General features: G+C 38.6%; 2 protein-coding genes across 2 annotated transcripts; one reads left to right on the top strand and one right to left on the bottom strand.

Moving 5' to 3' along the window:
* Positions 1–447: 447 nt before the first annotated feature.
* LOC125013597 (ion channel TACAN-like) lies at positions 448–3,574 on the bottom strand. The gene is made up of 12 exons (XM_047594397.1): positions 3,412–3,574; positions 3,031–3,149; positions 2,776–2,892; positions 2,520–2,579; positions 2,231–2,326; positions 2,036–2,125; positions 1,883–1,948; positions 1,714–1,775; positions 1,535–1,627; positions 1,315–1,379; positions 1,006–1,074; positions 448–812 (listed from the first exon to the last, which is right to left on the bottom strand). The coding sequence occupies exons 1-12, from the start codon at positions 3,478–3,480 to the stop codon at positions 699–701; spliced, it is 1,020 nt and encodes a 339-aa protein (XP_047450353.1). The 5' UTR covers positions 3,481–3,574; the 3' UTR covers positions 448–698.
* Positions 3,575–4,734: 1,160 nt separating this feature from the next.
* Positions 4,735–12,741, top strand: gdpd1 (glycerophosphodiester phosphodiesterase domain containing 1). Its single transcript, XM_047595232.1, has 11 exons — positions 4,735–4,909; positions 5,152–5,301; positions 5,930–5,972; positions 6,350–6,485; positions 7,082–7,127; positions 7,395–7,516; positions 7,855–7,944; positions 8,280–8,413; positions 9,363–9,422; positions 10,645–10,696; positions 11,092–12,741. Exons 2-11 carry the CDS (start codon positions 5,166–5,168, stop codon positions 11,224–11,226), a joined length of 954 nt encoding a protein of 317 aa, XP_047451188.1. The 5' UTR covers positions 4,735–4,909; positions 5,152–5,165; the 3' UTR covers positions 11,227–12,741.
* The last annotated feature ends 108 nt before the right edge of the window (positions 12,742–12,849 follow it).

Below are 12,849 nucleotides of genomic sequence, written 5' to 3'. Positions count from 1 at the left end.
AGCTAAAGCGTATTTTATTTTTAAATTACGCCACTTCCTTCTTTTTCTTGGGCCGGTCTATAACATCACTGTACATGTAATCGTTTAAAATAAACAACTCTCGGTGCAGCAGGGGAAGGGTCATGGTTGTGTAATTCATCTGTGACAGACTGCAAGACAAATGTGTCCTCAGCTGTGTTCTCAGTAACATTTGATTTACAAAACGTTTTTTAAGAATACTCGTACAAGTTATGACGGTACACATTGCACATCTGTAGCAGAAATTCAGAGATTGTCATTTGGGATTGGGTGGACAGTAACTTGGAACATTTACTCGAATGCTGTACTTATGGAGATACAAATACCAATTTTAGATAGATAGATAGATAGATAGATAGATAGATAGATAGATAGATAGACTTAAAAACTACTAAAAAGAATTTAAAAGAGACCAATTTATCTTTAAAATTATACACTTTATTGGGGATGATTTTGGTGCGTTGTTTTTATTTTTATCGTTTTAATTATACAAATATGCAAACATGAAGGTATTAGATTTATGATTTAACATTAATGACAACAGATTAATCATTACACAGATTGTTTTTTAGCTGAAATAAGTTGATTTCACTAAAAGTAATAATGTTAATGTTTTCATTTCATTCGGACTGTGTTACTCTACATGTTCAAGAATAAATGTGTTCATTTATCTTTATGTATCAAAGACTCTTTGGTTTCTGGTTCCTGCTCTTCAACTTCTGACGAACGACTGCAACGGTAGTGAAGAAGTTTCCCATGAACAGAATAAGGAAGCAGAGACTACACGTCAAGACCTGCCATCACATGGGACATGAGAACATGAGTAAGCAAAGCAAGCATTTTAGCACGTCATATTTATTGAAATACCAAACGCAGGGGCTCAAGTGATGCTAAAGAACAAAACTGCTAAACAGAGTACATTCTTAACCATCTTGAAAGCAGGAACAGAGTGAAACTGTAGAGCTGGAGGACTGCAGGAGCACTGACCTGCCATTCCTTACAGTCTGGTAGCTGAGCCATTCTGAATAGTGAAAGGGCATTGAAGAGCTGCCAGAACTACAAGACAAAAAGTGCAAGGCCTTGTACAGGGTTTGTATTGTTTGAACAGAAATGAAAGTTGTGTGCAACTAGGATGGCAAGCTGAAAAGCAGGTGGTTAGGGTCTAATACATATTAAAGAATAAATAAAGCTCTGTTTGAAATACCTGAACATCTAGAATGACATCAGCATTTTGACACATGACACAGTATGACATTTTTTTATGCAATTAGAGGAAACTTTGCAGATTGTACCCACATGACCAAAAAACAGGAAGGGCAAAAGAAACGTCAGCCCTTTCCACATCCAGGACTGAAATCCCTCTAAAAAAAAAAGCAGACAAGAGTGAAACATGTCTGTTTGTACAAATGATGGTTTTGCAATGTCATATTATTAATTAATATATTTTAATCTTTTGAGTGTCTGAGTTCATCTCTTTTATTATTCCGTGTCCTTGGCATGTCACAAGTTATCTCACCCACAGTCAGATCCATGTTGTGTCTTTCTCCCAGGGCTCGCAGCCTGTACAGACACCCACTTTGATAATAGCACTGCAGACACTGAACAAAACCTGTGGGTTCCAGGCAAAAGAAACACTGCTCATATTTTCGTTATGGGAAGTTCGAACGAAGAAACGTTATGGGACTTTGGTCTTACTTTGATACAAGGAGTAAGCAAGGAATTGGCTCCTGAATGTGTGGTACAGGATCCCATCAGGCCTTAAGGATGTAAAAAGGACATTTTCAATGACTTTATTGTGTTTACATGTATTGAAATATATAGTTTAGATCTGTGTTATTTAGGGGTTTTATCTTTCTCTACTCACCATGTCAGCATTACGCCGGACAAAAAAGCTGACACATAGTGATGAAAAACCCACCATCCTTTGATTCTATAATGGAGGACATAGTTCAAATTCATGTTTGAGTAAAAATATGACAAAAGAAAAACCAAACAAATCAAGAGGTGTTGTGCTGACCTGGAGCCATTGGTGATTAGGATGCTCTCCCTGATAGTCAATGTACAGTAGTACCACAACAGCAGGAAGTTGAGGATAGCATCAAGAAATCTAAAGTCAAGGACGCAAACTGTGTTATATTTAGATATACAAGGTTGGTGTAAGGTGATGCAGATATTAGGTACCACAATATACTGCATACAAAATGTTCTCTACCTGTAGCTCAGAGAGAAATAGCATATGAAGGAGAACAGCAGCAGGATGACTGTGAGACATAGCTTGAACTTCTCATATTCATCTTTATAACCAAATCTGTTTAGGATGAGACACATTCAGAATTCAATTCATCAACTAAGGACATAAGGAGACTTTTAAATTAAATTGCCAGGAGCAGCTTACTGAGTAAACACACACATGTAACTCAAATAATTAGTGACTTTTTTTTTCTTTTTTAAGTAAATCACTTTTACTATAAAAATAGAAAATGACTTAATATTCATCTTACTTTGACTGCTTACTGAGGAGAGTGACATTGACATTTCCAAGAACCAGACTAAGGTATAAGCTGCAATAGAACACAAATATTTAAATATTTTTCTCATTTAACTACCTTGATAGTAATGCAATGCAATTTGTGTTATGTATGTATATATAAATATATATGTGTGTGTGTGTGTGTGTGTGTGTGTGTGTGTGTGTGTGTGTGTGTGTGTGTGATAAATATATATATAAACAACAACAGCATGATGATAAGTCATCACCCATTTTTCTTGGGAAGGAAAGCTTCCATTTCAAAGAAAGCATTTGATCGCGTCTTCATTTTCTCTTTTATTTTGTCCAGTGTCTTAGCATCGTCTTCTGACGGCCCTTTGCTGCAGCTGAGGAATGATATAACAGCACAAGATGACTTTGCATCTTTGACAGTATGTGCTCATTTAAGCTGAGGAGGCGTTTTGTGAGCGTACAGAACATGACATAACATAGTATTTATCTCTGTCCACAAAGTGGACACTTACTTTTTCACAAGTTGGGATATCTCATTCACCCTTTTCCGCTGTCTATAAATGGAGGAAGAGCAGCTGTTTTGCAGTTTGGATACTTCATCCAATTTCTGCAAGTACATTCTGTGTGTCTCCTGGATAACATGAAGAATATTATAATTATATAAATAATTAAGAAAACATTTAGATTGAAAGGAACTTTTCAAATCAATGTCAGATAAAGCAACAGAATAAAGATATCTGCCATGAAAACAAGAATACTGAAGAAGTTCAAACAGTCGAATTACTAAAATGTTTCATCGTGTGATTACGAAACACTGAAAAGTAGCGCACACTTTGTTAATTGTTTTACATCAATAACCTGATAATACAAAAAGATCAAAGTTTTCTTGTTACCTGAAGCTTTTCATAATCTTCTTCCAAGCTTTGCCACTCTGTAAGAATGTCTGTTAAACCTTGAGGCATTTTGTTCAGACTTAAAGCAAATGGTCAGGTCCTGTTTGAACATCCTGCTACGAAGTATCCTCAGGCCGCGTTCAGTTTATTGCATTAAGTGAACTTTGACTGGTACACGTTTTTGACTTGGACATTGTTCTGTGGAAATCCTCTGGTTATCATCTTGTTCTGATATCATTCATGGAGCTAAATGCTATATATACACACACACCCACACACACACACACACACACACGCACACGCACACACACACACATACTGTATATATACGACATATATAGTGTGTGTGCCTGTGTGTCTGTGTCTGTGTGTGTGGCTATGCGTGCGTGTGTGTGTGTGTGTGTGTGTGTGTGTGTATAAGGGCTGTTTGACCAAGAAGAGAGTGATGGAGTGCTGTACCAGATGACCTGACCTCCACAGCCACCTGACCTCTAAGCCCAATCCAAAGCCCAATCCAAACCAAGATGGTTTAGGATGAGATGGACTGCAGAGTGAAGGCAAAGGAGCCAACAAATGCTCAGGGAACTCCTTCAAGACTGTTGGGAAACAATTTCAAGAGACTACCGCGTAAAGCTTATCAAGAGAATGCCAAGAGTGTGCAAAGCAGTAATCAAAACAAATGGTGGCTATTTTGAAGAATCTGAAACATGTTGTTTCAAGTTATGTCACACATTGTTGTTTACTACATAATTATAAAGACAATCCACAATGAAAATGGAATGTGATGGGGGAAAAAAATCATTAAATGAGAAGGTGTGTCCAAACTTTTGACTCAACTTCAACCTGTCCATGGAGCAGGACAGAGACAGCAGTTTATCACTAAAAGAGCTTCTCAGTCGAATTATGGTGTCTTGTAGAGGGTGGTGGACATTGTTCATGACTGATTGTATTCAGATTAAGGACAAGATATCTGCATTTGTAGCTTTTCCGTGGTATACCTATCTCTTCCCTGCTGACTTGCTTTAGTGCATTTGGCAAGTTACACAGCTGCACATTAGCAATATCTAGCGGTTAAAACCAGTCGCCATCTCACTTTCAATTACAAGTTGGATTGCGCGGTGGTGGTGGTTGAGTAATTAACTATATATATATATATATATATATATATACATTCACGAATTTAACAGTTAATTTAAAAACAATATTTAATTTAATCGTGTGTAGTTGACTCATTTAATGACTATGGAGCTTTTATTCTGAAATATCCGAGCGGATGTTCCATGTCTATCTCTTGAGGAGGGACGCATGCGCGTTCAACTGACAGCGGCCGGTGTCCTGTGTTGTGTTTCAGCTGTGACGTGCGGAGCTGGACACAAGAGATCAGGTTAAAATCAGTTGTTTATCGTCATATAGAGTTGTCTCTTGTACAGAGCCGGGTCGTCAATAACTTGGTCAGCACAAAAGGCGAAAGAAAAACTAGGACAATTTGATGACAAAGGTAGGAGTTCATCTTGAGAGTTCCATCTTCGTCTCAGCTAACGTTAGCTTTGTATAGCTATAGCGTTATCATGATTAATAGTCGTTGCAAACGTGCCTTGTTAGAGATACTATCTGAGTGCAAAGTGTTTGTCCAGTGCTGAATGTAATACAACTCATATAACAACTCACATAACGAATAGTACACAGGCAGCGTTTTTGTTCCTGCTTCACTGTTGACATTATGTGGTGTTTGTTTTGCAGTTGGCTGACAGGAGATGTGTGCTGCTGTGTATGTTCTGTCAACGGTAACGGGCTACGTGCTCACCTCTGCCCTGCTTTTGAAATGCCCAAATCTATTGCACCGGAGGAAGCGAGAGACGTTCATCAGCAGGCACATTTCCCACCGAGGAGGTGAGTCAGTGATGACCCTCATTCCAGTTTCAGCATTTAGTCCCTATGCATTAAACATCTCAAGTAAAAGTTTGACTGTCAAGATCCTTATGAATATCTACAAGTCTTTTAAATGTGTTGGATTTGAATAGTTATACTGCTTACAATTTTTTCTAAGACAGAGCTAGGTACTTAGAGTATGAGTAGCTGTTCAGTGTTTCACTGCTCTTCCAGTGCGAGGGTTGCTGGAGGCTGTCCCAGCTGTCATTGGGCTATAGGTGGGGGACACCCTGGAGAGGTCGCCAGTCTATCGCACCAAAATAATATTATGTTACCAATTTTTTTTTATGGTCATATTTGCATGTCTTAATATATGTGAATGTATGTATGACAGCACTTTAATCACATTGGATAATCATCAGCCATCCACAGGATTTGTGTTTATTTGTCTGCTGCAGAAATAAGAGTTACATAAGAATATGAACCGCAAACAAAATGCTCATAAAGGACTGGCCGAAGGCAAAGACATCCATGTTTTTCCTTTTCAGAAAGTGAGGGCAACCTTCCAGTTGAGGATTCCTAAGTCATGGAGAAAAAAATGTAAAAATAAAACAAACACAAAAAAAAACTTTATTTTTTTGTCCTGCAGGGGCAGGTGAAAACCTGGAAAACACCATGGCAGCTTTCAAGCAGTGAGTAGAAGCCTTAGTAAAAATGACACAGTTCTTTTATAAGACCTCTGCAAATAACAGTTTTTTGCACTTATGATTGTTGGCAGTATGAGTATTCTGTAGCATTTGTCCTTTTACCCACAATAAACCCCCAAACCCTCATATGCAACCAATCTCATCTGTTTGATAGATAAACGTAATAAAGCCAGAAGCTAAAAGCTTTATGTTTTCATTAAATGCCTGTGGTATGTTTCATAGTGCAAATGTCCAAATGTCACTGTTGGTGTTTGTTTGCTTGAACTCGGTGACCACATAAGTAAATGGACAAAAGTCAAGGGAGGCTCTCAGATATAGTAGTAACTAATTACAGTTTGGCCGCTATATGTTGGTTTGTGCAGTGCTGTGGATCTTGGCACAGACATGCTGGAGTTGGATTGCCACCTGACAAAAGATGACCAGGTAGTGGTTTCCCATGATGCCAACCTGCAGAGGGCCTGTGGCATCAACGCCAACATCTCTGACGTTGCCTATGCTGTGAGTTGTTGCACACACAACTGCTGAAAGGAAAATGTATAAATGTCACAAAACACTTTGTGTTGTATTTACGCACTACTGTCAGCTGTTCATTTTGACTCATTTAGGTTAAATGATTTTGAGAAACCACAGTCACATGTGGTGTTGTGTACATGAGGAACATCATAACTGGATCATGTGCATTGATCAGGTGAGCTCTGCACAGTGCCACCTGATCATGTCACATGGTGGATTACAAAAAACAAGCCCAGCAAAAATTCAGCGGATTAATTGTCCCTCACTGAGGGCTTATGCTCTATTCTGTTCTACATGTCTGCACTTTTAGTGTACAATGAAGCAAACATCATTGTTTTGCTGAGATTCCTTTGAAAATGAAACTCTGATATTTGTGTGTATGTGAAGGTACCATATTGAATAGCACAACTAAATGTTTATGGTAAAGTTTTTAGTGGGCATTAGCCTTTGCTCTAAAGACAAGGTCATTGATATTATCTTTGTTATTCATTTGACTTTGCCTTGTAGAAATTATGCTTCTTCTACACTAATTGTCATTAAACACCCTTTATTTTACCTATGGAACTGATTTCTCTTTTCAGGAACTGCCTCCATACCTCTGCAAGCTAGGAGTGACTTTTCAGAGGGGTGAGCATCATGTTTCCATGACTGGTGTGATGAATACAAAGTTAACACAATTTATACATTCACATCATCATCCGTAGTCACTGTTCTTTTTCAGTGATGTACATTTGACTCTAGGAGTAAATGTAAAACTTGCCTGTTGACTAGAACAATGGTTCAGCATTTTAAATTGACAAAGATCAGTTTAATTTAATTTGCAGCTGGAGGGATTCATGCTCACGGACTAACACAGCCCAAACTTACAGTGTATTCAACTCGTTGTCTCTGCAGAGTGTTACTGCGATGGAGGAGACGACAAACGCATCCCTCTGCTCAGGGACGTTTTTGATGCATTTCCAAACACCCCTGTTAACATTGACATCAAGGTCAACAATGACACGCTCATCAAAAAGGTGTATATTTATATCTCCTCACAGGATTTTCCTTTTAGTACTCGTATAAAGAGTTTCTGCCTTTTAACTTAGATTGCATTTATGACATGTATGCCCTTAAAAGCATCATTAGTGGTTACCTCACAGAGCTATATGTAACAGACAGGCATTGAAACTGTGATCCGTCTTTGTCGCTTTGCTCCAGTAATAAGACATAGACAATAGGTTCTAGTATTGCAGCTGCTCTGCTGTCCTTTACTTTAGCGATGGTCATTTACTCGTCAAAAAAAACAGTAATGTCCTGGATAATGTTGACACTTCTTTGTTTTTTTTTTTTGTTTTTTTTTTATTCCTTCCAGGTCTCTGAGCTGGTCGTTAAATATGAGAGAGAGCATTTGACTGTCTGGGGCAACGCCAGCAACCAGATTGTCAAAAAATGTTACAAAGAGGTACATTTAGTGACATGTTGTGGTCACATTTAGTCCAGTTATTTCAGAGGGTATGTCTCAACTGAGCAAAGAAAACAACTACCTGGTAAATACTTCACATGGGTGTAAGAGGTGGATTCAGAGATCCATCCATCGCATTGTCTATTACCACTTATGCTTAGAGGGTTCTCGGCGGGGAGGGCTTGAGGCTATCTAAAGTCAGGGCGAGAGGTGGGGTACACCCTGGCCAGGTTGCAGAGATCCTTTTTGGTCTTTTGCAAAATAATTTTGAAAGTTGCATTGCATCAATTTTCATCAACCTGAGCCTAAATCTCAGTTGTTGGTTGTTTTTGCAGAATCCTCAGATTCCAGTGTTGTTCAGCCTTCCCAGAGTACTGCAGCTGTTAGGCCTCTTCTACACCGGCCTCCTGCCCTTTGTTCCCCTTAAAGAGCAGTTCCTAGAGATCCCCATGCCCTCTATCATCACCAAGTAAGTTTACACAGAAAAACTCAAATAGTCTCAAGTAAAGTGTTCTACTTGTTCTACTGTAGTTCAAAGTTAGGCTCGAGGCTCTTACAAAATAGCCTCTACATGGCACAGTGGACAGGTTTTAGGGTGTTCCAGCTTGATTCAGATTCTCAAAACTTTCTCAGGAACAAACCCACTGAATGTTGTGTCCAAGGTGAGGACAAGTCTTAAAGAAAACTATTTTTTTAGACAAGACTCTGAAGCTCAGAACTTGGGAGAAAATTGATTCTGTATTTTATAATTGGTTATATCATTGTTACAGGCTGATTATTATATGAATTTAACTAGACTTCTTGTATCTATTAATTTGTGTTTTTAAATTCTCATTTGTCTATTACTGGTCCCCACTCGCTTTGTTCACAGTATGATGTATGTGTCCTTTCCGTCTCTGGATCTGGGTCACTGTGGTGCATGAAAGATGAACTCATGTACTAATCAAGTCATTAAAAGAAGCGTGTGTTAGTGCATGTAGATCAAGGTCAAAGAGTAGATCACACATGCCAAGCATTCATTGTGGATTAAGTGATTTCTTGTACTGAACTCATCTCGTGCTTACTTTAATAGACCCAAGTGCCCAAACAGCCTTACATCTGTGCTTAAAGTTATTTTTAAGTTGGTAACAGTTGCTGTTTATGTGTATGTACTTTTAGGGCCTCTTTAGTTGATGACTTCCTTCTGTTCCTAGAATGAATTTCAGCAGTTCGTAGAAAATGTGTTGAGCTTGTACCATCCAGCTGTTGTAACTCGTATTTGATCAAGTCAGTTTATATGTATATTATAATTTGTCACCTCCACAAGCATGTAATTTTAAAGTGAAAGTGAATTGACTGATTATATGAACAATTTTCGAACTTGTTTGGAAACTGTGGCAGCTGGATGAAGAATTTGGCTTTTCTGTGTGATTTTGCAGACTGAGAGATCCTAACAGATTAAGCAGGAGTCAGCGATTCATCACCTGGTTGGCAGACTCGTAAGTAGCTAATTTTTCTGAATGTACACCGATCAACCACAACATTAAAATCACCAGCGGATGAAGTGAATAACATTGATGATGTCGTTACATTATGATGTGATGTTTGTCTGGAAAACATGGGTCCAGGCATTTATGTGGAGGTTACTTATATACGTACCACCACATGAACATTGTTGCAGACCAAGCACGCACACACAGTGAGTTTGGTGCATCCTGGTGTCATGTGTTCCCCAGATAAGAGACATTCACACCCAGCAATTCCCATGATGTAACAAGAAAAATGTAATTTATCGGACCAGTCCTTTTTCTTCCATTGCTCTGTGGTTCAGTTCCGATGCTCGCATGGTAGTTGTAGGCACTTTCAACAGTGGATAGGAGTCTGGACAGGAGTCAGGACGGCACCCTGACTGTTGGCAGCTACAAAGACTCTGATGTACTGTGTCCACTTTTCTATTTGAACCAGCATTAAGTTTTTGAGCAATATGAGCTGCAGTAGCTCGTCTGTTACATCACATAATCATGCATCACATGGTCCAGCCTTCACTTCCCGCATGCATCAATGGGCTTGGCCATCCATAACCACTGTTCCTTCCTTGGACCACTTTTGATAGATACTGACCACTGCAGACAACTAACACCCCACATGAGCTGCAGTTTTGTAGCCATCATAATTTGGCCGTAGTCAAATTTGCTTGCCTGCTTGTAGCAGCAAAATGTCCATTTGCTTCCTAATATATCCCACTCACTGACAGATTCCATGGTAATAAGATAATCAGTGTTATTCTCTTGACAAGTGATTATGGCCATAATGTTTAGGCTGATCGGTGTATGAAGTCCACCTTGGTTTTAACTCTAGAGTCATTGAAGCAGTTATGGTAAATGGTCTTGCTTTTATATAGCGCTTTTCTACCTACTCAAAGGTACTCAAAGCGCTTTTACAGTCAGAGACACATCCACCCATTCACTCACACAAACACACACACATTCACACACCAGTGGCAGTTGCACTGGGAGCAACTGGGGGTTCAGTGTCTTGCCAAGGACACTTGGGCATATAGCACACTCAAACCAGGGATGTAACCGCTAACTCTTCGGTTCGTGGACCACCCTACTGAGCCACAGCCGTATTTTTCTTTACAATTGCACAACTAAAGCTCTTTCTACTTTAGCTATGTTTTCAGGTTCTCTCCACTGATGAGTGTCCATTTTTCTGTTACAGTTTACTGATGAGGAAAGCTCTTTTTGATCATTTGACCGCCAGGGGAATACAGGTAAAACTGCTCTGAATATCCAGTAGTGCTAACAAATTAGAAAAAAAAACACTATTGCACATCTTTTAAGTTTGCATTTTCTTGAAACTCCAGAAACTCACCAGCTAATTCAGTGTTGGCATGCAGCACTTTCTTTGTATTGTCTTTTCTACAAGAACAACTGAAAAACGTTCCATGTTATAAAATATCAATACTAATCCTGTATTCGTGCTGAGAGCTGTTTGATGTAGCCGCAAAAAGCAGGTCCTGAGAAATGTCCAAGGTTCCTGTAACCTCAGATATATATATATAGGCTTGAGTGCCCGCCAACATTAACGTCAAAGTACAGAAGCATTCTTGTGTGACGCTCTTCACTGACTTTGTATCAACTGTGCGACTCCTACATCTGGTTTCAGGTGTACATTTGGGTGCTGAATGACGAAGAGGACTTCCAGAGAGCGTTCAACCTGGGAGCCACGGGAGTTATGACAGATTTTCCCACCAGGCTCAAAGATTTCATGGACAGGAATGGCATTTCTAAGCCCCAGTGACCTGCCAAAATCTACCTCACCCCACTTCACCACTGATTATGTTTCACCCTGACTGACCTGCCAAACCAGCCCCCCACCCACTTTTACTGCATGCATTCCAGCTGGGCTTCTTTCACTGTGTGTTACAGTCAGGAGGGCTCTCCCAGTTCTTCTGTGCCCAGTACTAAATGAGGAGCCTTCTGTTCTACGGCTTTTTATTGGTAATACAAACCACTATATTTATATCACATCACATACCATACCAACATTCTTAAAATTCCCATATGGTACCTGCTACAGATTAGTGTTAACTCTCTTTGTTCCTTTGCTACAGAACTACACACTTGCACATGCACAACAATATCCATTACTGTATCACACCTATTTAAAATCACATAATCTTTAAAAGCCAATCTAAAGTATGGGCCGTCAAATGATTTGCTTGGAATGGTTATTTGTTTTGAATTTCTACATACAGACTCTAAGTATTTTTTACAAAGGTTATTTCTGTAACCTTTGTTATAAAAAGCTTAAAAGCTTAAAAGCTTTTTATTGCTTTTAAGTGACAGTATTACTGTGTTGTAGGTGAAGTATTGTACTTCTAAGAACACCAGCATATGCAGCTTGATGTCGGCATGTTAATTCACCAGTTCATCATTTTGTCATTGAGCACATGCAGTAATATACTAGCCTAAGCAGTTGTCAAATACGTCTCTGTATCAGATGCCACCACAAATTAAATTTGAGTTTTTTTTGGTTTTGAAAGTGAGCAGTGTGACAGCTGAGGTGGGCATCAGCACTTCTCCTCATCTAAAGGAAGTTTAGGCAGAACTAGTTAAATTTACTGTAGTAACCTCTGTTTCTCTTTGCTGTGTTGTGAAGTTTCTTGTTATCTAGATTTTTACTTGAATCAAATGATATGAGTGACATTTTTTGTCCTCGTTTGCACAAAAATAAGAAACTTCCTCTTGTGTTTTCCACATGTGTCTTTGTGATTGCAAACAGATATGAAATTTATATTTAGCAAATATTGCCATTTCCAATAGTTAAAGTATTTGAGCGACCCAGTTGAAGGCAGAGATGCATTGAATAAATGTTTCACTGCACTGGTCTTGAAATGCATTAAACAGTGTTCCAGCGATTCTTCTCTGTATGATTCACAGTTTGATAGACCTTTAAGATGATCCAAATTGCAAAAATGAATGTCCTTTGGGTTGAATGTAATATATGTTGATTGGTATTTAAAAGAAATCATTTGATATACTTTAAGTTGGTTGTAAGGCATTATTAGTGCTGTCAGTGAGTTAAATCTGAACATGTGATTATTTTTTTTACATTGTTTTCTGAATTAATTTATCATATTTCTGATATTGTGAATTTAGATTATATTACCTGACTTTCATTTTGCATGCTCAAACAAAGCTGCCATGTTTGTAAATGTTCTGTCAGTTGATTTGCTGAGAGTTTATTAAAAAGTAATGTTTTTTTGTTTGTTTTTTTATCAATATCAATAAACACTAGGTGTGTTGTAATATATTTGGTGTGTGTATAGTGGCATTGCATCTTCATGGCGTTATTTTTTACGAACCACTATATGTCGAGTTAAGACGAAGAGTTGTTTTTTATGTATATGAAAATACCTAC

Source organism: Mugil cephalus, chromosome 9 (assembly GCF_022458985.1).
Source record: "Mugil cephalus isolate CIBA_MC_2020 chromosome 9, CIBA_Mcephalus_1.1, whole genome shotgun sequence".
Classification (NCBI taxonomy): domain Eukaryota; kingdom Metazoa; phylum Chordata; class Actinopteri; order Mugiliformes; family Mugilidae; genus Mugil; species Mugil cephalus.
This window is presented reverse-complemented; position numbering and strand designations above follow the sequence as displayed.